The sequence below is a fragment of the Labrus mixtus genome, chromosome 23, assembly GCF_963584025.1.
Source record: "Labrus mixtus chromosome 23, fLabMix1.1, whole genome shotgun sequence".
NCBI classification, from domain to species: domain Eukaryota; kingdom Metazoa; phylum Chordata; class Actinopteri; order Labriformes; family Labridae; genus Labrus; species Labrus mixtus.
Genome location: NC_083634.1, coordinates 14,489,638 through 14,513,000, shown reverse-complemented (window position 1 = coordinate 14,513,000; position 23,363 = coordinate 14,489,638). Strand labels below are relative to the sequence as shown.

Sequence of the window (23,363 nt, the reverse complement as noted above, 5' to 3'; positions counted from 1 at the left end):
TCGAGGTGAAATGATTCTGCAGGTATATTTTAGAGATGAGACATCATAAACAATATAAACACCTGGAAGGAATCAGTCTTAGTCAAACTCAGCAAAGCTAAGCTAACTAGCTTCGACTTTTAAGCACCAAAAATGTTGAATCGAAGACAAAGGCAAATGTTTGGATTTGTGGACTTGTTGAAATGGGTCAAAAAGCTGCCTCATATCAGCGAGCGTGAGTTAACTACACGGGGCTAAGATGCAACTCAAGTTATGAGCCGTCATGTAAGAGAAACAGTCAGTCAATCACTGGCATGATCGATGAAGCTTTATAAGTACAATTTGACTATAAACTACATTTCATTTTGAATGAGTCAGCATGTTTCTGAGCCTCCAAAACGTGGCTGCTCTTTATGTGCAAGTTGTAACAAATGTAAAAGGCAAGTAGCCAATATTAGATCCCACTAGAATGACTACATCGCCCCAAAAATAGACCGTGCTTTGACCTGTCACCTTGACAAATCAATATTGGTAAAACCTCCGCCTTAAAGTCTTCAATGTCTGTAATCTTTAGCCTAACAACGGCCCGCTGCACCCACAAAGTCTGGCTTGACGACAGAATCCAACTCTATATTTACCCCAAGCAGCATCTCTAATCCCTTACTAAGGCTTTAAATAGTTAGACCCATCAGCACCTTTGTTTTAATCCTCCTTTCTTTTTTTTTTTTCCTTTTAATTCAAGCTTGCCATCCCTTTTTTTAGCCTCGGCTCCCTCTGCTTCTGTAACCGTGTTGTGGTTTCGAGTAAGGGACGGGACGGTTAGGGATGGAAGGAGAAGAGAGAGAGCGAGAGAGAGAGAGAGAGAGAGAGAGAGAGAGAGAGAGAGAAAAAGGTGGGAAATAATAACGATGAAAAGAGATGAGACGGGAAGAGGAGATGATAGCTGTGGATGATGTGAAAGCCAGACAGGCGCAGACACAGACAGTGGAGCTTCAGGTCAGGACTGAAACAAAAGAGAAAGTACAAAGAGAGAAGATAAATAACACACATTGACAGGCTGATAGGACGCGACCTCTTGTGTCTGTGACAGTAAAACTGTACACTCCGGCGTGGTGTTGTAAAAAGATGACATTTTGAGTTCACTGACCTCAAAGTCAGCGAATGGACTCGCGCGGTCATAATGTAAAGAAGGAGGTATGAAAGAGGACAAGAGAGGAGGCCAACAGAGGCGGAGACGAGACGAGACGTTTTTTAAACTCTATCTCACATTGCCTTGAGGGACTTCTCTCGTGTGACATCACTCCTTCCGAAGTAAACACACGCACACACAGTCCCCGTCGCCACGGTGCCCACTTGCGACGGCAACTGGCCCGGTTGGAGGGGGCAACCGCAAAAACACACACATGCACACACGCGCACACACGCACGCTCTTTGCTAAATAATAGGAAATGATTGCAGAATTTATAAGGGGGAGACAAGAGCTGATGTCGACGTAGAGACACACACACACACACACACACACACACACACACACACACACATACAGGCATACACACTTGTGACACACACCTCCCGTTGGAAAACTTGGCTTTCCAATCTTTAACAGTCTGTAATCCTGGGGGATAAGCGCTAAGATCCCCCTTGTCTCCGTGACAGCTTCAGGGAACGTGCCTTGTTTTTTGTTTTTTTTTCGTTTTTTTTCGTTGTGTGTGTGTGTGTGTGTGTGTGTGTGTGTGTGTGTGTGTGTGTGTGTGTGTGTGTGTGTTCTAACCTCATCTCCTCTGTCCTGACAGTTGGCCTACTGTGTGGTGCAGTTTATGGAGAAAGATGCTACAGTGACTGAATATGTAAGTCATGTTTTATTGTCTTGTTATCATCATCGAAGTGTCCTTGAATTGCAGTTTGTCATTTCTTTATACCAAATCACTTAAAGTGATACGAGGACGTGATGGCATTGCTTCAAATGAGTCAGCTGTGCTCCAAAAAATCAGATTTAAACTTCTAATGAGTATTTTTTTTTTACTGATCAGTCTGCAGTTCCCCACAGCGTCTAATTTTTTTGTGTGTCTTTCAGCATATTGTTTTTGTTTAATGGCACACAAGTTAAGGCTCTGAGTATACCGTGACAATCTTTCTGGTAGCAGCAGGTAGCGTTACGTCTCTGAGCAGACGCATTCATGTACACATTTACCAGCGCAAGAGCCGGCTGAGGCCTCGGACGTTGGTGGAGGCCGAGAGCAGAGTCAAAGGGAGCGGCGTCGGATCAACACAACTCCAAATGATTGTTTAGTCCGTTGGTTGTTTTAAAAGCAAGAATGCAACTTACAATCTGCCTATGTTGGACTACTTATTTGTCTGCCCCCTAGTGGTCAAAAGAAATGATTACTGTTTTATCTGCCTCCCCCTAAAGCCAGTGTTTGGAAGTATGTTGTATGAAAACAAAAGTGAAAGATTATAATGTAATGTAATCACTCTGGGAAATAAGGGGTTAATATTAACGTATGGGATCGAAGCTCAGCTGGTACTGTAATTAATACAATGTCAATATAAGTCATAGAAAATAAGACTTATGATGCTGCAACTCAAGCTCATACTTTTTTATCATTACTGTAAGATGGTCACCAACGTACCTTTGTTTTTGTTTACAAAAATGAATGCTTTATGGAGTATGAATGTGGAGGCACAGATGGAGGCCGGCCGGCTACCCCGCCGAGCTAATGGCTGCAGTGTGTATTTCTATTCATGTGCTCTATCTGTTTTTTCTCTGCAGATCATCAGAGGGCTGCTCAAGTACTGGCCTAAAACCTGCACGCAGAAAGAGGTGAGGCCGCTCACGCGCCGAGGTTTTCTAAACTGCAGACGTGTATCCATCATGAAAAAAAACAATCTGAACATTGTTGTCCCCGTGTGTTCCTCAGGTGATGTTCCTGGGAGAAATCGAGGAGATCCTGGATGTTATTGAGCCGTCTCAGTTCATCCGGGTCCAGGAGCCTCTCTTCAAACAGATTGCCGCCTGCATCTCCAGCCCTCACTTCCAGGTAAACGCCATAAACGTGTTCCTTTTTCTGCATGTTGCAGTGAGTCTGAACAGTAAATGAAGACGAAGAAAAACAGCAATGATCAACCTGATAACAGCACCTTAACAGATTTATAAAACCGCTTTATAAAGACATGTCGCTGTAGGAGACGGTAGGAAAAAAAAAAAAAAAAGGTCTACCTCGCATGACTTCCCAAACTGAATGCGTCTTTCTCTGTGATTGCTTCAGGTAGCGGAGCGGGCTCTTTACTTCTGGAACAATGAATACATCCTCAGTCTGATAGAGGAGAACTGTCAAGTCATCCTGCCGCTCGTCTTTGCCACCCTCTACAGAGTCTCCAAGGAGCATTGGAACCAGTACGTGGATCACCCATCACACACATTAACTCAAAGCCTTTTGATATCAGATAGTAGATTTGATTTGATTTGATTTGATTTGATTGTAATCTCAAGCTCTGTTAAAGTTTGATAGAAAATATTTAAATATTCAACACCTTTACTTTTTCACTCATCGAGGGGGATCTATTCAGGACAAAAGGGTCTTTACTGTCAGTAGACACTCAAGTTAAAACAAGGAGACTGAATAAGTACGGCCTCAAAGTCTTACAAACAAAAGACTGGATGGGTTTATTTCACATTTTGTGGGTCAGCAGTCACTCAGGTTACCCAAATATCTGCTCAAAAACACTGTCAAAGCGGATTTTTCACAACAACTCCCCTTTAAAGTCCGTCTCCTGACCCACGACTGAGCGTTTAAAGTCCACCGTCTTCTCTTGTCGTCCCTCCAGGACCATCGTGTCCCTGATCTACAACGTGCTGAAGACCTTCATGGAGATGAACAGCAAGTTGTTTGATGACCTCACTGCCTCCTACAAAGTGGAGAAACAGAAGTGAGTATGACTCACCCTCCGGGTTTTTGCTTTTTTGCACACGTATTTATTTGTGTCACTGGATACGACAATGACAACAAGAGGAAGTCACCGAAGCACTCTTAAGTCATGCATTTCGACTGCGTGTGTTCCATTATCCATCACGTTATATTTCACGCCGTAAGTATGTATCGCTTAGGTCATCCCTTTAAAAATCACATCATCATCATCATAACACAGTTTCAGACTAAAGATAGAGGATACTTTCTGAATCGAAATGAATGCAGCAGTTTTTGCTTTCTTTTCGAGGGTGAATCAATCTCGTCTGTAGGTGGAGTAAAGTTCAGACGTGGTTAAACGGCTCTATTAACTGTGGAAAACTACACCTATCAACATCTATGATTGTGTCTTTATTACACTCACTAGCCTGTGCTACTGAGGCATACGCAGGCACATCAAATACTGTTACACACTCTGTAGTTTGACACATCTTTTTAGAACTTCAGTGCAAACTCTCCAGCTGTACAGAAGCTTCTAGACCAGGGGTGTCCAAAGTGCGGCCCGAGGGCCATTTGCGGCCCTTGAGGGGATTTTTTGCGGCCCGTGACTTCAGATGAAGAATCAGAAGATTTTGGCCCGAGGCCTCGATTAAGATTGGCACATTATCTTATTTTTCTTTTTCAAGGGCTGAACAATATTCCTAAAATAGAAAATGTTCAGTAACATGTATGTTGTTGTTTTTTTTTTTTTTTAAATCTACAGCTTTTACTATTTTCCACATTTTTTTTGTAAACTATGAAAAAAAACGTATGCAAAGTTTTTGCAAACAAGCGGACTGTTGTTTAACCATTTAATGACCCGAGCGGAATGCAGAAAGCTTTTCCAAAAATAATGAACCACGTTACAGGCTCTGAGAAAAAAACAAATAAAGTAGAACGAAGAAATCTAAATATTTGATTTCCTTTTATTAAAGGGTTTCTTTAGCGAGCCTTTTTGATTCTGATCTACAAAGCCTTACTATTTTTTCAACTATATTCTAAAAAACAAAACCTGTGGCCCGCGAGCGATTCTAACACGACAATCTTGGCCCGCGAGAAAAAAAGTTTGGACACCGCTGTTCTAGACACAAGTGCTGAACCAAAGTTTGGTTGGGGTTTCTCTCCAGCAGAAAGGGATGTTTGCCACAAATCCACCTTCAGCTGAGGAAGGTTCAATACTTCCCTTAAAATGCCTTAAGACTGCAGGTAACCATGTTGTACTCATTCATAGAATCTGTAAATTACTTTTTTTTTTACAGAAAAGCTCCGACATACCATCACATAGTGCAAAGATTTAAAGAGTTCATATGCGACCCTCAGAGTTTCCAGAATATGTAAACTGTCCTGCGAGTGTCCTGAAAACAGCACGTATGTCCATAGTGCATCAATTAAAGATAAATTAACTTCATATTACAAATGTGTCCTTGAAATGTAAACTCGAAATGAACTTCCTTATTGTGGTGAAATCTCTACTTCTATATTTCATGTTTGGCTTTTGTGTGAAGTTTGTGAATTAGGTCTAAATCTCTGGGAAGTATTTCAATCGCGTGTTAAAAAAGCGGCAAACAGAAGCCTCTTGTCTTTTACATTTGGACATCTTTTTATGTCATGCCTTTACTTCATGCACCAAATAACGAATCGTCGCGGCTGGCAGCGAAAGAGCAGAGGGAGAGAACGGAAATCTTGCGGCTTAAATGTGTCGGAAGGAGGAGGTGTTGTCAGGTGATTGTTGAGAGTGACGCGTGTCCCCCTCATTTGTGTCAAAGGTCGTACCTCATGGTCAAGAGACCCCCGTTCTCTCAGCCCCTCCTTTGTCAACATCAACCTTGACTCTTTCAAGGAAATAAAAACATTCAGATTCAGTCGAATGCTTCGGTTCAATACAACATCTGCTGTTGTGTATATTGGAATTCCGCTTCCTCTTGTGACCTATTCACGGCACAAGTTGACTTAAGTGACTGATCTAAATGTGCTTCTGAGGAGTTCATTTTGATAAGAGCTGCTTAAAGGTTAGCTTGAGGGAATCGGGTACCTTCAAAAGTCTGTGGTCTGCATACTCAAATTAAAACCAGGGACTATATTTCTGCTCTCGCCCTGTGCCCCCTCCAGGGAGATGAAGCGGGAGAGGGAGCGTGCAGAGCTGTGGCAAGGTCTGGAGGAGCACCAGGAGCGCCGGATGCAGATGCTCACAGAGGCCGCCAGGAACCAGCGCAACCTCCAGGAGCGAGGCGAGAGAGGGGACCTGCCTACCCCTTCGTCCCCGCAGACGGCTCCCTCCGACCAGCCGGAGTCCAAGACCAGTGGGGCCTCCTCTTCAGGAGCAGGGGAGAGCGCCACCTAGGTGTTGCTCTACTGAATACGGGATAACACAAGGGGTTTGGGGACAGGGAGAAGACACGAGGTTGATGATGAAGGTGTTGGGAGTGTTCAGATACAAAAAAAAATGAAAAAAAGGTACATAACAAAACCGCTGTTCTTTTATCTTGTATCATAGAGGAGGTGGCTTTTTGTCAAAGAGCGCACGGGCTCAGTGATCCCAGGTAAAAAAACTTTTTTTTTTTGTCCTGACAGAGTTGTGTGAAACTGGTTCACTTTTTTGCTGTACACACATTATTTTGCAGATCTGAAGATGAATATTGTCCAGAGGTGCAGGTCCCGACCCTTCAAACTAACGCCGGGTTTCTTAAGCTGCGGGTCAGTGCCCCAAAAAAAAATTGGTAGCTGGCCTGCTTCAAATCGATCTCAAAATAGGAGCTAGAACTTCTCTGAACACGGAACCCGGGTTCAACATGTGTCCAACAGATCGAGTCCGGGTCTGCACCAAATCGCGATCGTATTCGTCTTCGGGGTCCGAGATGCTTATTTCATGCGTGGATAGCACAATCCATTAACAAACGAAAAGAAGCAATTTCACACAAATGTCCCCCGAACTATCGCCGCACCGACCAGACACACTAACCGTCGCACGCACACAGACAGCAGGTACATATTTACTGTAAATATGAAGACAGAGCTAACGAGAGATAACGTGTATCCAGGTCATGCAAAATCTCACACGCTAATAATCAACTGATGCACCGAGAGACATGCTCACATACATAAACACTCGCACACAGACACACGTTAAAAACACACACACACACACACACAGCTGGTTCTGGCGCTAACTCCTCTCCCATTCTGTCGGGTTCCACCAAAGGACGAGCCTAAAGTCCCTCAAGGTTAAATAACCACTGATGATGATACTGATATAAAGTACAATACTGTTCCTTCTTCTTACTTGTTACTCTACTACTACTACTCTACTCTACTCTAAGTACTACTGATGATGACGATGATGATGATGACGACGATGACGACGATGTTTTTATATATATACATATGTCTCTGGATATTTCTGTAGTGTATTATGGGAGAAACACTAGTGTAGCAGAAACCACCAAGGGGAAGTCCGGCTCAAATTCACATCACATGTTTAAAGCGTACGAGGGCCGTAATGTGGATGCTGGAATTCAGCGGTATTCCCCTTTAACAGACCTTAAAACGAGGGAAGGAATGAACTGGATTAGCAGGTTTTTTCTTTTTCTTTTTTTTGTTGGTTGAAAAATTGGGGGATCTTTGTGGTGCGGGGGATGTGTATTCAAAAGGGAAATCTCACTGAAAATCCGTTAAAAACATTCCATGTTTAAAAAAATGTTCTTTCAAAAAAAAAAAAAAAAGAAAAAAGCCCTGTGGAGAGCGGAGTTATGTTTCGACGCGTTTCCTGCCAAAACAACTTTTGTTTGTGTCTATCCTCGACAAATCTTCTGAATGTATTTCTTTTTTTTCTTTTTAAGTGAATTTGTTCAGCCACCGTTTTGAAATGTTTACATTCATGCTCTCCTTGCTCTAAATCGTCATCTTTCCAGCCGTCGTCGGTATTACGCTACATTCTATGCACGTTAAAAGCCACGAGCTGTTGTTGGATTGAATAGCCTCAAACACACAGGAGAATGTGAATCATATTGCCCCATGTTCTCCTTCAAGTTTAACGTCAATGCGCTGGTACAATTACAAAACACAGGGAACCTGCTGATAGAAACATTCCTCCAGAGTGCCACTGGGGGGGGGGAAACTCCACAGGGTTCCTTTAATTTGGATGCTTTGATGATTTGTTTTGGGCCAAAAGTTTGACAAATGTCCTCTGAAGTAGACTCCAAGCTTTAACCAAAAATGTATACAGACTTGTAAAACTCAGCGTAAAAGTTACCAGAGGACAAAAAAAAACATGCACCACAATAATTTGGGACGAAAAGAAAAACCCAGTAATCCAGTTGGATTTCTGAACCCTGAAGCGTCTGTTCCTTTAGGCTCAGCAGACCTCATGCTGCTAGATGGGCGTCTATGACGATGAAAAACCCTTTCCGGCGTGAACCAACAACAATCCGTTTATTCTTGTCTGATCATTACGGTAGAGTGATGGGATTTAAAAAAAAAAAAAAAAAAAGAGGTGGGGGGAAAAAAAACTAAAAAAAAAAAAAATTATTTTAGCAATATTTTCATTCTTTCAGGATACTCTTTGTGGTTTTAGGGGGTTAAACAGGAAGTGGGTGTCACACTCAAATGTTTACCCCCCACTCATGTTTTTACTCCTGTTGCGTCCTTGATATTCACATTGTCTTAAGGGTACTTTCTGTGTACATTGATTTGATGAAAAACGATCTTTGCTTTGTAATTATGTTGTTTTTTTCTTCGTGTTCTTTTTGTATGATCTTGTTCATTTTGTGGAAAACTGATACTGATGCTATTTATTTTCTATTTGATCAGGAAATGTAACCTTATTTGAAGATGATGGTCAGGTTGTGTGAGTGTGTGTGTGTGTGTGTGCGCGTGTGTGCGTGTGTGTGTGTGTGCATGCGTGCCTGAGTGAATCAGTGAGCAGGAGATGTGTGTAGACAGAGCGATAGAGAACGAGAGACTACAGTTCTCTCTTTGTTCCTTTTTCTCTCTCTCTCCTTCTCTCCTTCCCGAGGGACAGGGTTTGAATCCGAATGTATCGTTAAACGATTTGATTGTGTTTTCTTTTTTTCTTTTTTTTATTACATTGAGACGCAGAGCTACCTGTCGGCTGCTTCGTAACCAAACGTTCAAAAAAAAAAAAAAAACCCTTCAAATCAGCAGTTCCCAAACCCTCACTCTGAATCATGCCTGAGTCAACAAGGTTGTGAAACCCATTTGATTTGCACCTCTAAGATTGGCATTTCACATTTAATGAGTACTAAAGCATCCCGGGAAGAGTCATTCATCTGACAGCAATGCATTTCTGTGCCCTGCCCAGATTGGAGTTTTTCCTCTGGAGGATTTCAATTTGAACGACTTGTTCTGATGCTACTCGGGCTTTCGGGCTGCTGTTACACCTAATCCGCCTTCACTGATCTGTTTTTTTTTTTTTTGCTTTCTTCAAACATTGACACTGTAGCCGTAGCTTTCCATTTAATTGCATTGGCAGTTGTAACATCCAGGTTCTACATTTCCACGTTTGTCAGTCAAAACACGCGTCACATTTGTCGAGCTTGAAAACAGTAGGAAAGAAAAATTCCACTTACTAAATAGCTTTGAAACAGTTGGAGCTGCACTTTTTGCTCCATTTTTCTGGTGATGGCTTAGAAGTCATTCACGTGGCTGAAATCCTGAACTACAGTCATGTGGAAAATGGTGTTTTGGATGTATTGCCACAGCATCCATTACTATTGGGCCGGCTCAATCTGCTGATGAACACAGCTAAAAGATCTGTTGAATGCTGGACAATGAACCCAGAGTTAAGGTTGTGGCACATGTTAGTGGTTCTTAGTCGTTGGCTTTGACCCCTCAGAAATACTTCATGTCTACTTGCTACTCTTTGGCCTTTGTGTCGACATGGTTCACAGAAAGTTAAACCAAAGAGTTTACCCTTTGGAGAGGCGACTGTAGATCAGAAAAAATACAAATGAGCAAACATTTGAGGGAAATCAGACGTTGAAGAGTATTTTTGACCCTCGTTATTTTCTTTAGGGTTCCAATAAGGGGCCCTGACCCCAAGGTTTGAGGTCACTAATATATGCCTCTATACCGCAGCGTTGTACACTTATTCTGTTCAGGCCAGATCTTTTTAGTTTTCCCCATTGTTGCTGCACACATCAAAAGCATGGGCACTGAGCAGCCACTGATATCTTAGGTGTGATAGCAGCCTCATACAACCACAAACCTCAAAACCTGAACACCATCAAGAAAATCAAAAAGCTCCCAAATGGTCGGATTTCAAACACTGTTTTGATTCAGGCAAAAACACACTTAACAAAAAGGACATGACAACTGTAAAGAGACTAAAAACCTGACCTCGCTGTCGTAGAACTCAGCTTCTTTCTATTTTGTTTTGGCTAGCTTAACTCACAAACCCTCTTGATTGTTACTGTCAGTTGGTCAGCTGACTCGAGAAAACCCCCGACGCCCACTGATCTTCTCAACAGTTATACTCCTCTTATTTTTGAATTCCGCTGTACATTGTAGAACTGGAAAGCGAGAGAAGAGCGAGTGTTCACGGAGAGATCTGGTATCACCTCACAGGCAGCCATCGAACGCTGCTTCCATCCACTGTCACGTTTTCCTCTCTGGCATTTTCAATACGGCCGAATTTAAACAAACGTTTTCAAATCTGAGGGGGGGGGGGGGGGATGTGAGCGGATTGGATGAAAGCAGCCAGTAAAGATTGGAGGGAAAAAAAAAAACAGAGGAGGAGAAAGACAGAGGAAAGAAAAGACATAGAGTTAGACTTGATAGAATGGCAATAAGTCAGAGCAACAGTAATAGAGTGAGAATATAATGTTACAGAAACCTACAACCGCATTACGTAGCAATTTCACTGAATTTCTAGATTTGCACTGTCTGCCCAATGGTATGTGTTTGTTGTGTTGAAGAAATACCTTAGAGAAGATGACTAAGACAATGCAGAAGATGAAAATGTATATTTTGGGGACCAACAAAGCAGTGGGGGGGGGGGGTTTGAATGTAGAGAGGCTTACTACTGTACGTAACATTACAGGGGGTGTAGAATGGAGAAAAAAAAAACTATGTGCTAAAAATGAAACTTCACTTTGAGAAAACACTCTGGGAGTCTGTGCCATGTTTGTGTCACTTCTTGTTCATTCACTCTCGCTTTACGGAGATCTTTTTTTTCGTATTGTCATTTCAACGTTGATTTAAAGGTCACAGTGTGCGTTAAATGGAACGTCTTCAGTTTAACTATGTGGACAAAGGGGCCTTGTTTAGTTACGAACTCTGAATGGTGAAGAAAAAAAAAAAAAAAAGCTTTTTAACTTGTGTTCAACAACGAGTTGAAAGGGCCACATTCAATTAATTCTCACTGCCAGAGGGGCCAAACTGTAGAATACAAAAAACGATTACAGTCAATTATGTCTCAAATTTAACTCGACATATACCAGTGAGCAAATATTATGATGGACATATTTCTGGTTTTCATGATTTCATGGCAGATTTCGTCATGTTTTCTTCATGTTTCCAATTAATTGATATGTAAAAATTGACCCGAGGGGCCACATTGAGGGTTGATGGGGGCCGCATGTGGCCCCCGGGCCGCCAGTTGCCCCACCCCTGATCTAGCTAGTGGAACATCTAACCAAGTTAAAGAGTCCTGTTAGAGTTTTTAAAATGTTTTTTTAAATGGTAGACATCTTTCAAAATGCATGTAAAAAGCACAAAAGTAGTAAGGAAAATAAATAGATGGACGATTTAGATGATATTTAATATAGAACTTAAAGAGCTAGGACCTTTCTTGTTATATTCTTCTACAATACTCAGAAGTTTCTTTGAAATTTTGTTCACAATGACATCAAGAGCTTTTATGTTAACAGGAACTCTTATATATGGAAGTTCAGGAGACCGTTAAGTGAAAATACACAAAAACACTGGTATGTTATGGATATGGATTATGTGACAGCTTAGGGACCGCTGAGTTCACATTATTTGGCATATCATTTCACCATGAATTTACAGGACTTTTTAAAACTCTAGCCAATTTACCGTATTATGTGTTTTTAAATTACCCAGCAACAGTTTGAAAAGGACTGTCCATTGTAGCCATATAACCAATCCTTTGTCACAGCATGTGTCAAGTAGAGCAATGACAATCCTCAAATTATTGAGAGTAGACCAGATAATTACACACACACACACACACACACACACACACACACACACACACACACACACACACTGACACCCACAGAGAGAGATACAGACTGAGTTTAAGAAAACATAGACAAGCATCAGAATTTTCCAAGGAGTCTCCATTATTTCTGGCTTGGGGTCTCTAATGGTTTTTCATTGTAATTGCTATGATGTCAGAGTGTCCGTCCGCCCTAATGGCCTCCTAAAAACAACAACAAGGACAGATTGGTTCCATTCACTGCATGTTGTCCGGGAAGAGAGACACAGAACTGCAGCAGCTCAGACCTCTGCAAGATTTTCAGCCAACAAGGTGAGATGTCTTTTTTATTTTATTTTTAAAAACATCCATAAATCAGTGTAGGGCTGACGTTAAAAATTGATTAATAAATAATTTTAAAGACTTTAACTGCTGTAAGTCTACATAAGGTTAATTTACATCACAGTCAGAGTTGTATCATTTCCTTATGCAGAGACATGGAGCTCCAGGGAACGCAGCGTGGTGTTTTTCAGGACTTATAAAAGTATCGTTCTGTTCATGCAGGAAGAATTTTTATATCAGTGTTGTATTTCTGTATTCCTGAAGTGAAGCATTCTGCAGTCTGGCTGAGATGAGGTAATTGCAGTGTCAGTGCAGTTTTTAGGAGTATGTTTGACATCCAGAGTCATCGAGCAGATGTCTCTCCAACAACGTTAAAAGTAATGATTCTTGATCCTGACCAAAAGTTAAAGGAAACATGTCTATCGATGCGAGTGAAAATTTACAGTGACACGTTCATTTTTTTTGTGATTGAATATGGAATGACATTCTTTTTTATATTTGTAGTCATTTTAAAAGTCTGAAAGTGACTGATTATTTCCAGTGTAAAGGTCAATAGTGCTTTTGCGGCAGTAACCATAATGAACACTAGAGGGAGTTGTGAGACATGCTGAATGTCATGTAGTCATCTCTAATATTATCTTCCCCTCTATTTGTCCTCTTCTTAACAAACCATGTCATTCTTTTTATGTGTACATATATATTTAGATATATTAATATATAATTATTAAGACAAGAAGCTGAATATATGTAATAAGACTCTTCAAACATAAAAGAGGACATTTAGGTTTAAAGGTATAACTAGAGGAAAACTGGATAATATTGTTATAATGATTCTTTTGCCATTGTTTTTCTTATCTGTCTCCCAAAAATTCCCAGCATGCATCTCCATCTCCATCCCCTCTCCCTCTCTGTCCTCCTCCTCCTCGTTGCCGGGGCAGCCGTGGTGTGTGTGTCAGTGACGACCACGCTTCAAGATTTCCGAGGCTGCGCCGTGAGAGAGTTCTCCTTTGTGGCCCAGAAGCCTGGCTGCAAGGGACTGCGCATCACCACAGAGGCCTGCTGGGGGCGCTGCCACACCTGGGAGGTAACATTTATAAACACACACGCACACATAGTGGCAGTTAAGGGACACACAAACAGTAAGAGGAGTCCAACTCTTACCCATTTTCTGAAAGTTTCTCTCATACTGGAATCGTCAGACGTACATAAAAATGATGGATGACGCAGGACTCAACCCAAACCATAAGAGGGCTGATGACCCATACGTAATTGTCACATTAAATACTGAAATCCCTCCAAGCAGGGTGGGGTTACTAAACTTTATTGAAGTGCTCTAGTTTTTAGGGATTCAAACTCTTGCTTTTATTAATTGAAAAACCAACTTTAGGGGGTTATACTGGAACTGGAGGAGCCGTTTGAGGGAACTCAGTCGGTGACAGCGTTAGAGTTTGCAAAATGAACTAAAATTCTCAACCCAGGGTCAGTAGTGAGCTTTTTCTAGGACCTTCAGCAGCGTCTTGTGGTCCCCCTCAGCTGACAATAGACATCTTAACTCAGTTCATCTTGGGTTGATTACACTTATTAAGATTGTAAATGTAGATAAAGTAGATTTATTTGTATCTGTGTTGCACTAATAAAACTGTAAACTCTCGCTCCAGTGTTGAAAATCAGACGACTTCTTATTTAGATTTGAATTGATTTATCATATCTACAATTTTCCCACATGAAGAAACACTTCTGTGACCAACATAGAAGTCAATTATGTGTATTTCTCTATCAGCAGTGTATCAGATCCAGCCAGAATTTAAGTTTGATGGGTCATGAGCACACACTTTTGGACTTTTGTAACATTAATGCTTTCATTTTATTTTGGTAAACGTGAAAACGGCGTCTAAAAGCAAAATCACATTCACCTGTGTGTCTCTGCAGAAACCTGTTCTGGATCCCCCGTACATCCATCGCCACCACAGAGTGTGTACGTACAGTCGTACCCGCCACATGACCGCCCGCCTGCCGGGCTGCCAGCCCAACGTGTCCCCTCTGTACCACTACCCCATGGCCCTGCACTGCCACTGCTCTGTCTGCTCCACACAGGACACGGAGTGTGAGACCTTCTGATGGACTGGACACTGCTTACAGCTAACAATGTTACCAACAGTTTTACTGATGTTAAATAATAACTCTGAATAAAAGAAGCCTGTCAAAACATGTGGAAGACTAAGTGTGGGATTTTCTGAGTGGGGGATGAAAACACCAAACATTTACTAAACATGTACAGAGTTATCTAGAACAGGGGTTCCCAAACTTTTCAGGTCGTGACCCCCAAAATAAGGGTGACAGAAACTGGGGACCCCCCACTGTTCAGCCTAAAATAATTAAAAATGTCATTTCCATTTCACTTAATGATACTGTCTTATACGACATTGGACTACTTTTTGTATATTTACAAAAATGGTAAAAAGATATATTTATGCACTTTTAATTTTTTATGGAAGGCATCTCGCGACCCCCCTCTTGGTGGCTGTCGACCCACCTTGGGGTCCCGACCCCCCCACTTTGGGAACCACTGATCTAGAAGTGAGGCTTTCCGGGTCAGGGTACCTGCAGGGATTGTTATCATCTCATATTAACATTTAAAATATGATTTTTAATAAAGAGACAAAAGGCACACACTTTAAATTACATGTTTAGAAAAGAAATACATTACAGATCTAAAATCAGAGCGAGCTAAGTGTTCGATACTTTCTGAATCTCATCTGTTTAACTAAATCTATCAAACAGAGGACTGGCTTACAACTGAGCAACGTGTGCTAAGATGACCGAGGAGTCATTGGTCAGAAAATCTAGGTTTATTAGAACGTGGTTGAAGAAAATGATGTCTCTTTGTTTGGGGATATTTATCAATAAATATTTTTACTATAATTTTGAGATTCAATGAGATAAGTGTTACTATAATATTATCAGTTCCTTTTGTTTTTCAGTAAATCTTTGTTCCCTCCGATGGAGCTTTCTCAGACTAGGGACCAGAATCTATAGAAAGTCCCAGGGATTTCAACTGACCCCGCAAGAAGTCCCTTCTCCAGTGGGGGCCCTGCAGATTGGCTCACTACTCCCAGCATTCATAGTGCCTGTGGTGTAGTAAAGTGGATTGAGTGACTACCAAGCATGAAGAGTGGAAGGCTTGATGACGGCCATGAGCTCAAACGCGTCAGTCTCGTTTGTTAAAAAAAAACGTTTATCTTCATACTACAAGAGTTGCTGGCGCTTTTTGACCTCCCTGTGTAGCAAGTGGTTTGACCAGGCAGATATTTCTCCGAACAGATCAGAGTGCATGATGGGATAAAATAAGAAAAGGAACGCTGAGTGGCAGGGCATGTGTTAAAACAGAGATCTATTGCTGAGATAATTATTATTGTTAAAATATCACATGGGTTTTATGTGTCTGTGTTTGAAAAGGGGAACTTTTCCAATGACTGATTCTAGGTTCATTAGTGTGTGTGTGTGTGTGTGTGTGTGTGTGTGTGTGTGTGTAAAAATCAATTGTCCACATATAGATGACTTGTGCAGAATAGAAATTTATTGAAAACAGTTTCGTCACAAAACTATACAGTGCATTCTTTCTCTTTTCATTTCAGCGACGTTTCCAACATTCTTTGGTTTCATCAATAGATATTATTTACAAAATATCTTTCAGTTCAAATTCATAAATATAAATAAATTTGTACATTCTTTGGTCTCTCGTCTGTGGATAGTGGTTACTGCAAAGAATGAATTCAACTGCTGTGCGACCTTTTTGTTGATTTCAAAAAGGGGGTCGCAATATCTTGACTGTTTTGTTTATCACACTAAGTCATGAACCTTAATTTAAAGTGATATTTATCGTTTGTGGGTAGTGAGTTTGACTTCTGGACTGCCTGTGTGCTAACCCTTGCTATGCTGTAAAAGAATGAATAAAAGTGGAACAGTTTTTTTATTTTTAGCTGCTCAAAAAGTCGAGTGTGTCAAGCCTTGAAGCAAAGTAAAACAAAAACAAAAAAAACAGATTCAGCCAGTAACACAAATGCATTTCAATCAACTTAAAAAACCTGACATCAGTATGGACACAAACACACACACACACTAACACAAACACACACTAACACAAACACACTCACATTGACAGTAACTTGTTCGAAGGCTTTTTTCTCTAAAGCTGGATTTGAAGAAGGTTTTGTTTCTGCTGCATCACTTGGACTCTCGTATCTCTTTGTACCGCTCGTCTGACTGAGTAATAATGTGGTTCTTTGTCCTGTGGTGTGCTGGGTACGCAGTGGACTGTCTTGCAGTGTCAGTAGCGAGATTTGCGGCACATGTCACAGCGGCAGGCCTTCGCTGTTAGGATCTCCATTTCTTCATGGTGACGACCTCGAGGACAGTCCAGACGCACTTTCACCTTAGGGGGGACAAGCAGTAAGACATGATCATTTGGGATTAAAGATGTAAATTAAAGGCGGCCTCGTTTGATTTTTTTGTCAAACTTATTTATACTTACTTTAGCATCCTTGCTGATGGTGCAGCATCTAGACGCGGAGGTGATGTTGTGGGTGAAGTTTGATGCCACCAGCACTGAGTACCTGGAGGGGAAGGCGCTGGACTCGCAGTAGCCCACACATGCATAGACCAGGTGGGTGCCTTTACATGTCCCCCTGCGATCACTGCGGATGGTCACATTGAAGGCTGAAGAGGGAAGAGGAGACAGGATGATGAGTTATAGGATGCTTGTGACTTTACTGGGATGCATAACTTTAAGAGATCCTTACAATTTGTTTTGTCATAACTTGATTTAAATGGCAGAAAGTTGAAGCTTAAAATCAAGGATGTTTCTCAGCTAGGAAGGTTTTGAGTGCTTCTGAGCTCAAGACCACATTTCCCATAAACCCTTTCGCTTTTTGTGAAAGGCAATTTTTTTTTTTTTTTTTTTTAGGGACGCTGAAAGCTTCGTAAATCTTTCTCCATTATTACTCACGGTGCAAGTGACACCCTGGGGTGGGGCCATCAAAGCTCCAACCAATGGGAGAGAAGAGTAGCAGGAGTGATGTCACTGGAAGGACCAGCAGGCAGAAATGTGAGGTCATGCACAGCGACATCTGGATGGTAGCCTGGAGGGTCCAAAAAGAACATCAAAGTATATAATAAGATATTGATTCATAAAAAAAAAAAACAGTCTTGACAAGTTTTTTTTGTTTAAAACAATTCCTCCGTCTTTGATGAGAAAGATGTAAAATATTTGACAACATGGACCTGAAGCTTTTTGGTCAATTGGAGAAAAACATTTGGTATATTAAACGTCTTTATCCATCTGCTTATTTAGGGGTCGGGGGGGAATCAGAGAAGCTATGATTTAATGGTTGGAAACTTGAACCTATAGAGAGGGTCGTAAAAATCATTGATGGCCAATAAAGCTCTGTAAGTCAGAAAGGTTCAGAGCCAGTGATCAAGACCACAAAAAAGTTCTTGATGAAACGGAAGACGCTGCATTATTCGGAAACATTTTTGAGTTTTCACTCAACCTGAGCTGATGATCGGCTGAACTTTCCCCCTTTGTGTCAAAGTGTTGCCCAGAGCCCCTTCCTTAATAGGTGATTTCCCATCCTGCCTTTCTGCCTGTGTGTCACTCAGCTGAGCAACGGCTAATGTGGATAAAAACAATACTGGCTTTCATTCTCTTTTGGATCTGCCTCATTTAACAGCTACCTGCTGACACACGTACAGTACGTGCACAAAGTCGGGGGCCGACTTGTACAGGCGCTCAAGCTGCTGAACACATGACAGCAATGTGCCATAATCAAATAAAGCTCGTCGTTAAAAATAGAGAAAAGGTGAATCAATCTGTAATTTACACCTCAACACACATGGGCATGAACATGTACACGTTCTGAACGTGCACATCATGCAGGTGTGATCTTCACCGAGAGTCCATGAATGCACGTGCGAATGTCCCTCACACATACACACTCCAACACGTGTGTAAATAAAGTCATGATTTCCCTGGAATTTGGTGATCCTGACCCCTGACCTCTGAAATGGCAGCTATTTCCAGCTCCACTTCCCTCCGACTCAAGGAGTTGGGAATTGCTGCCACGGTGATGTCGGAGCGGCCCAGGGGAAGGCATTAACACTGTTGGGAACGACCAAATTAACGGGTCACAACTGTGTGTGTGTGAGTGTGTGTGTGAGAGTGTGTGTGTGAGAGTGTGTGTGTGTGTGTGTGTGTGTGTGTGTGTGTGTGAGGACATTAACCCCGTGTCAGCTGGTTGGGCAGGGGGAAATGCCCGGCTTTTTCCTCTCATGTCGGGTTTCCACGCCTGAAGCTCGTGTTTTAGGAAAGTGGGCTGTAATATACTTGTGGGGGGGGGGGGGGGGAGCTGTTGTTCAAGACCACCAATGCAGCCGACATAACAATAACCCTAAAAAACGTTTAGACCCTTATGTTCCAATGAGAGACGCTCAAACCGCCTGTGTCAGGAACTAAACAGTGACACACTGCCTGTACGCAGATCAGTTATGAGAAATAAACTTCAGGACTGAAAGATGTCACACAAAAAACTTCAGTTTAAAAGCTTAAAATAACACTTTTGTTTATCATCAAAAACTATAAAAGCACACAGACAGATGGCAAAGGAGAAGTGTACATATTTAATCATAAATCACCAAATGTATCTGTTTTTTAAAATGAATCTACATTCATTAAATAATTTAGTTTAGACCAGAATGTGACCCAGAAGATGCAGTAGTAAAGTAGTAAAGGCTGTAGAGGCTTGATGAAATCACCAGAGACAAATTTGATCTCATCGTGCAACGTCCAAGAACAACCCAATTATCGAAAAAAAAGTCCGCTGAATAAGTAAGATCTTTCAAGGAAAAACAAAACTTACTCTTGCATATTTCAAGAACATAAAAAATGTGTGCAACAGTACAATCTGCAAAATGTTTGTTTTACATTTACATCTAACCTTCAGGAAGTCTAAAAGTCACATTGTGTGATCCAAGGAACACCTCTATATAGTTCACACTCTGTTCCTTTGAGGTTTAAAATGGTTAAGTGGGAATTTACAATCACTTGTCATAATTTGCACACAAAAACACAACCTATACAAACCTAATATAAATGTCAAAAAGTAGCACATGCAAGGCAACAGCCAACCTTAACAGAATTTAAAGGACTATTCCAACAGCATGCAGACATGCACTAGATTTTACACAAGGTGTGAACTGGAGCTCACTCTTACCTGAAGACGGACTGTAGAGCAGGAAGTGCAACTTGTTGAGTGCAGGGCAGGTGTGTCGGCTGACAGGTGTGTGTGTCTGTTCTGAGCCTCATGCAGGGATATAAGTAACACAGGTGAGAGTGAAGGCACTTATAGATGTAGACACACCCACAATTAGAGAGCTAAGAGTCTGTGGATCTTTCCTTCTTCCTCCCCCTTCCTATGGGTCCTCGTTCTTCCCCTCTTCTACCAGCGAAAGACGAACATTTGTTTCATAAATATTCAAATTCCGATAAACTTCTTTCTCGGACTTCCTCCTCTGCAGTGTTACCATCTCTGTGTCCCTCCGACCAACCCCCTCCTCGCTCCTTGTTTTAAACCATTAGGGGCACCGCTGCTGTGACACAGAGGAAAACTAGATAGGTTTTCCATCATTGCACCACCGCAATAGTAAGAACACACACAGCTTTACCTCTCACACATAAACACACACACACACACACGCAGACACACACACACAAACACGTGGAGCGGCATGCATAGCTTATAAACATGACATACACACTCGTATGCATGCATGCAGAGTCACACAAAAAACAATATTGGAGGCCTCAGCTGTCAGTTGATACAAACTACAAGTGATCTCAGAAACGCAGTTAATTGGAGACACACACACACACACACACACACACACACACACACAGTTTGCCTGGATTTCCATTTGTGGCTGCAGGAGGAAGGGCAGGGTTGGGTCAATAGATATTGTGGGTTTGGGTCATATCCGTGTGTGTGTGTGTGTGTGTGCGTGTGTGCGTGTGTGTGTTCAGGACACATGATGGGCATATTGTTGGGAACGCCTGGCTCTGCTTCTTGTCTTTCTTGTCTTGAACAGTCAATGTCAGCTTAGCAACCACCTCCCAAACTCCAGCAGGGAAAGACGGTCTTTTAATAGACCCTTGGATTATTTGTTGGACATTTGCAGCAGTAACAAACTGCCGTCTCAGACCACATGCAAGACCACATCCAAAAAAAAAAAAATCTAAAAATGAGTGTCCTTTGTTTTCCTACTGTGAGTATCCATGAGAAACTGGGTTTCAGGGTGAAGGAACAAATGTCTTAACTTGCTGGAATAGCAGGAATCGGAATCAGCTTTCCTGTGGTTTTTGGTTTTCAGTGAGTCTTAAGAAGTTTGGGCCTGGGTTTGGTAATAAGTGCTGTTGTGGGTCTTTAAAGTCCTCTATGACACTATACTCCATTAATATTAGGCAATAAAAATAAATGACTCCTTTGAAAAAAAGAATCTTTGTCTTGACTCGAGCTAGCAGAAAATCTAGCTGGAGTGAATCCAGTGTGTGATTCAAACTCACGTTTTGCTTGAGCTCACTTAATCGTGGTTTGATCCCAGGTGTTATATTCATCGTTTCATTGTATGATTCAGCTACAGCAGCTCCACATCTGTCTTTTATCATTCAGAAAGTCAGACTGCAGATGTTCATAATGTCCCATGAACAACTGCAATAAAAAAAAAAAAGAAGCAGTCCCTGGAACAGTTCCTTGAGGAACACCGCTTTAACAAGTAATTTAAACAGCAATCATAGGACTTGATTGATACATGTAAGGTTCTTTATCCACTGCAAAAATCTCTTCAACTAACGTGAGGTCTTAAAACTGAATTTGCCATAAACAACGAAAGCCTGCAAGAAGAATGTTTACATTTTTGAAAGGATATCAACTTGTGTCGATATTTCTCTTCAAGGAGTTGCGATGAATGACAATGCAGCAGATAACTGCAGAAGCAAGCAAGCACTAGAATCAAGAAAAAAAAAAATCATACCTCTTTTTTTGCCGAGGATAGATTGAATATTCTTACTATGCTGGCAGAACCTTTTCTTGTTTAAGTAAAAAACGACCGGATAACATAGAAACTGACTGCCTAAAGGACCACAGTCAGATATATATCTTTCTCTCTCTTCAGCTCAGAGCTCCCCATGTCGAGCAAAAACGGTTTATCAACTCATTATTGAGCCACACTTTTGTGCTCAAAGACAAGTTTCAAAGTGAATACAACTTCATTTTGACTATTGTCTGGATAAGATAATGCAAAATGAACCAAACAACCAACAGTAAAACAAACCCCAGGCCCGTTTATTTAACCTTTGTCTGCACCACATTAGAACTATAATCGGAAATATATTAGTCAAAGTTGGTTGCCTCCCAGGTGATGGAACGCCCATGCATGCACTTTTGTTCATACCCATTTTTCTTTCAGTAAGGGCCTTTATAGTTTTATACTTAAAACTATTCCATACAAACAGGTTGCATTTGTAACTTAATTATTAATTCAGAATACAATGCAAAGACTTCCACTGCTGCACTTTCACACACACACACACACACACACATACTTACCTTCACACATCCGAAGGAAAACACAATTATCATCTTATGGCCCCTTTACCCAAAACATTCCCAATCTGGTTATGTCAATGGAAAACGGAATGTGTGACATCATCACCTAAACCCCCCCCCCCCCCCCCCCCCCACACACACACACACACACAAAGCATGCAAAACAATTAGTGTGTCGATTATAAGTTACACAGACGGCCATGGAGTGTGTTTCTTCTGATTCCATGCCAACCAAAGAGAGAGCGAGAGAGAGAGAGAGAGAGAGAGAGAGAGAGAGAGAGAGAGAGACACTATAAATCTGAATGGACTACAACACCTCATCAGGGGAGAGTTAGACATGAATGAACTTTCTTAAACTGAACTTGAGACTCTCTTGCTCTCTCTCACACACACACACACACACACACACACACACACACACACACACACACACACACACACACACATTTCTGTAGTGTGACTCAGCCGGGTGACTGATGTTTGTATCACTCAGTGGCCCCATCATTCTCGGCTGCCGTGGAAACCATGGCGTCTTGAATAACTATATCATTAATGTGTCCGCTTCCACTTCTGCCCTGTTATTCTAATCTCACAGTGTGTGTGTGTGTGTGTGTGCGTACTTAAGTGTGTGTTTAAATACAATATGATACATGTGTGTGTCTGAACTGCAGTGCCGGATGTATGTCTATGTGTTGTATTGAGTTTGGGGTTGATACAACTGTTGGTGTCTGTTATTGTAAGTGCTGTATGTGTGTGAATCATGTTTGACAGGAGGTCGTGTGTATTGTCAAAGTGTGTAAGTAGATATGACTGTACGATAGATGATGCGTGTGTTATTTTGGGCTCTATGACAATATAAGGAGAGGATTAGGCAAAGTTTTCCTGTGTCTAAGATGATGTTGTAGTCCAGTTGACCCGTCTACCCCCATGTATAAACACACACATGCGGGCAGGGCCACGTGCATGCAGACGCACACACACACACACACACACACACGCAGACTTTTCATGAAGTTATCATCCAACTTTTTTTTGGAGGGGGGAACAAACATCAGCTTCAAATGCGAAGACAAAAACACACACATTTACAAGCCTGCACTCACAAAGACAGAACACTTAGCTGATTTAGATTGACAGGAGGAAAGTGGAGTTTCCACAAGGTGACACTCAAAGGAGCTCAAGGTGTGCACTTACGAGAACACATAAACGCACACACACACACACACATAACAGAACACACAAGGAATGGAAATTTTAAGAAT

The 23,363-nt window shown here is 41.6% G+C and overlaps 3 protein-coding genes across 3 annotated transcripts in view; 2 read left to right on the top strand and 1 right to left on the bottom strand.

Annotated features, from left to right (window-relative positions):
* ppp2r5b (protein phosphatase 2, regulatory subunit B', beta) overlaps window positions 1-9,532 on the top strand; it is a 41,361-nt gene extending 31,829 nt beyond the window's left edge. The window contains exons 8-13 of the mRNA XM_061032071.1: window positions 1,774-1,827; window positions 2,751-2,801; window positions 2,899-3,018; window positions 3,247-3,374; window positions 3,806-3,907; window positions 6,034-9,532. Of these exons, the coding sequence (XP_060888054.1) occupies window positions 1,774-1,827; window positions 2,751-2,801; window positions 2,899-3,018; window positions 3,247-3,374; window positions 3,806-3,907; window positions 6,034-6,265 (687 nt within the window). The 3' untranslated portion in view covers window positions 6,266-9,532. The remainder of the gene's footprint in view (window positions 1-1,773; window positions 1,828-2,750; window positions 2,802-2,898; window positions 3,019-3,246; window positions 3,375-3,805; window positions 3,908-6,033) is intronic.
* Window positions 9,533-11,850: 2,318 nt separating this feature from the next.
* On the top strand, window positions 11,851-14,653 carry LOC132958391 (glycoprotein hormone beta-5-like). Its single transcript, XM_061031150.1, has 3 exons — window positions 11,851-12,436; window positions 13,322-13,529; window positions 14,375-14,653. The coding sequence occupies exons 1-3, from the start codon at window positions 12,369-12,371 to the stop codon at window positions 14,561-14,563; spliced, it is 465 nt and encodes a 154-aa protein (XP_060887133.1). The 5' UTR covers window positions 11,851-12,368; the 3' UTR covers window positions 14,564-14,653.
* Window positions 14,654-16,000: 1,347 nt separating this feature from the next.
* gpha2 (glycoprotein hormone subunit alpha 2) lies at window positions 16,001-20,310 on the bottom strand. The gene is made up of 4 exons (XM_061032079.1): window positions 19,714-20,310; window positions 17,451-17,583; window positions 16,977-17,161; window positions 16,001-16,877 (listed from the first exon to the last, which is right to left on the bottom strand). Exons 2-4 carry the CDS (start codon window positions 17,569-17,571, stop codon window positions 16,773-16,775), a joined length of 411 nt encoding a protein of 136 aa, XP_060888062.1. The 5' UTR covers window positions 17,572-17,583; window positions 19,714-20,310; the 3' UTR covers window positions 16,001-16,772.
* Between the last annotated feature and the right edge of the window lie 3,053 nt (window positions 20,311-23,363).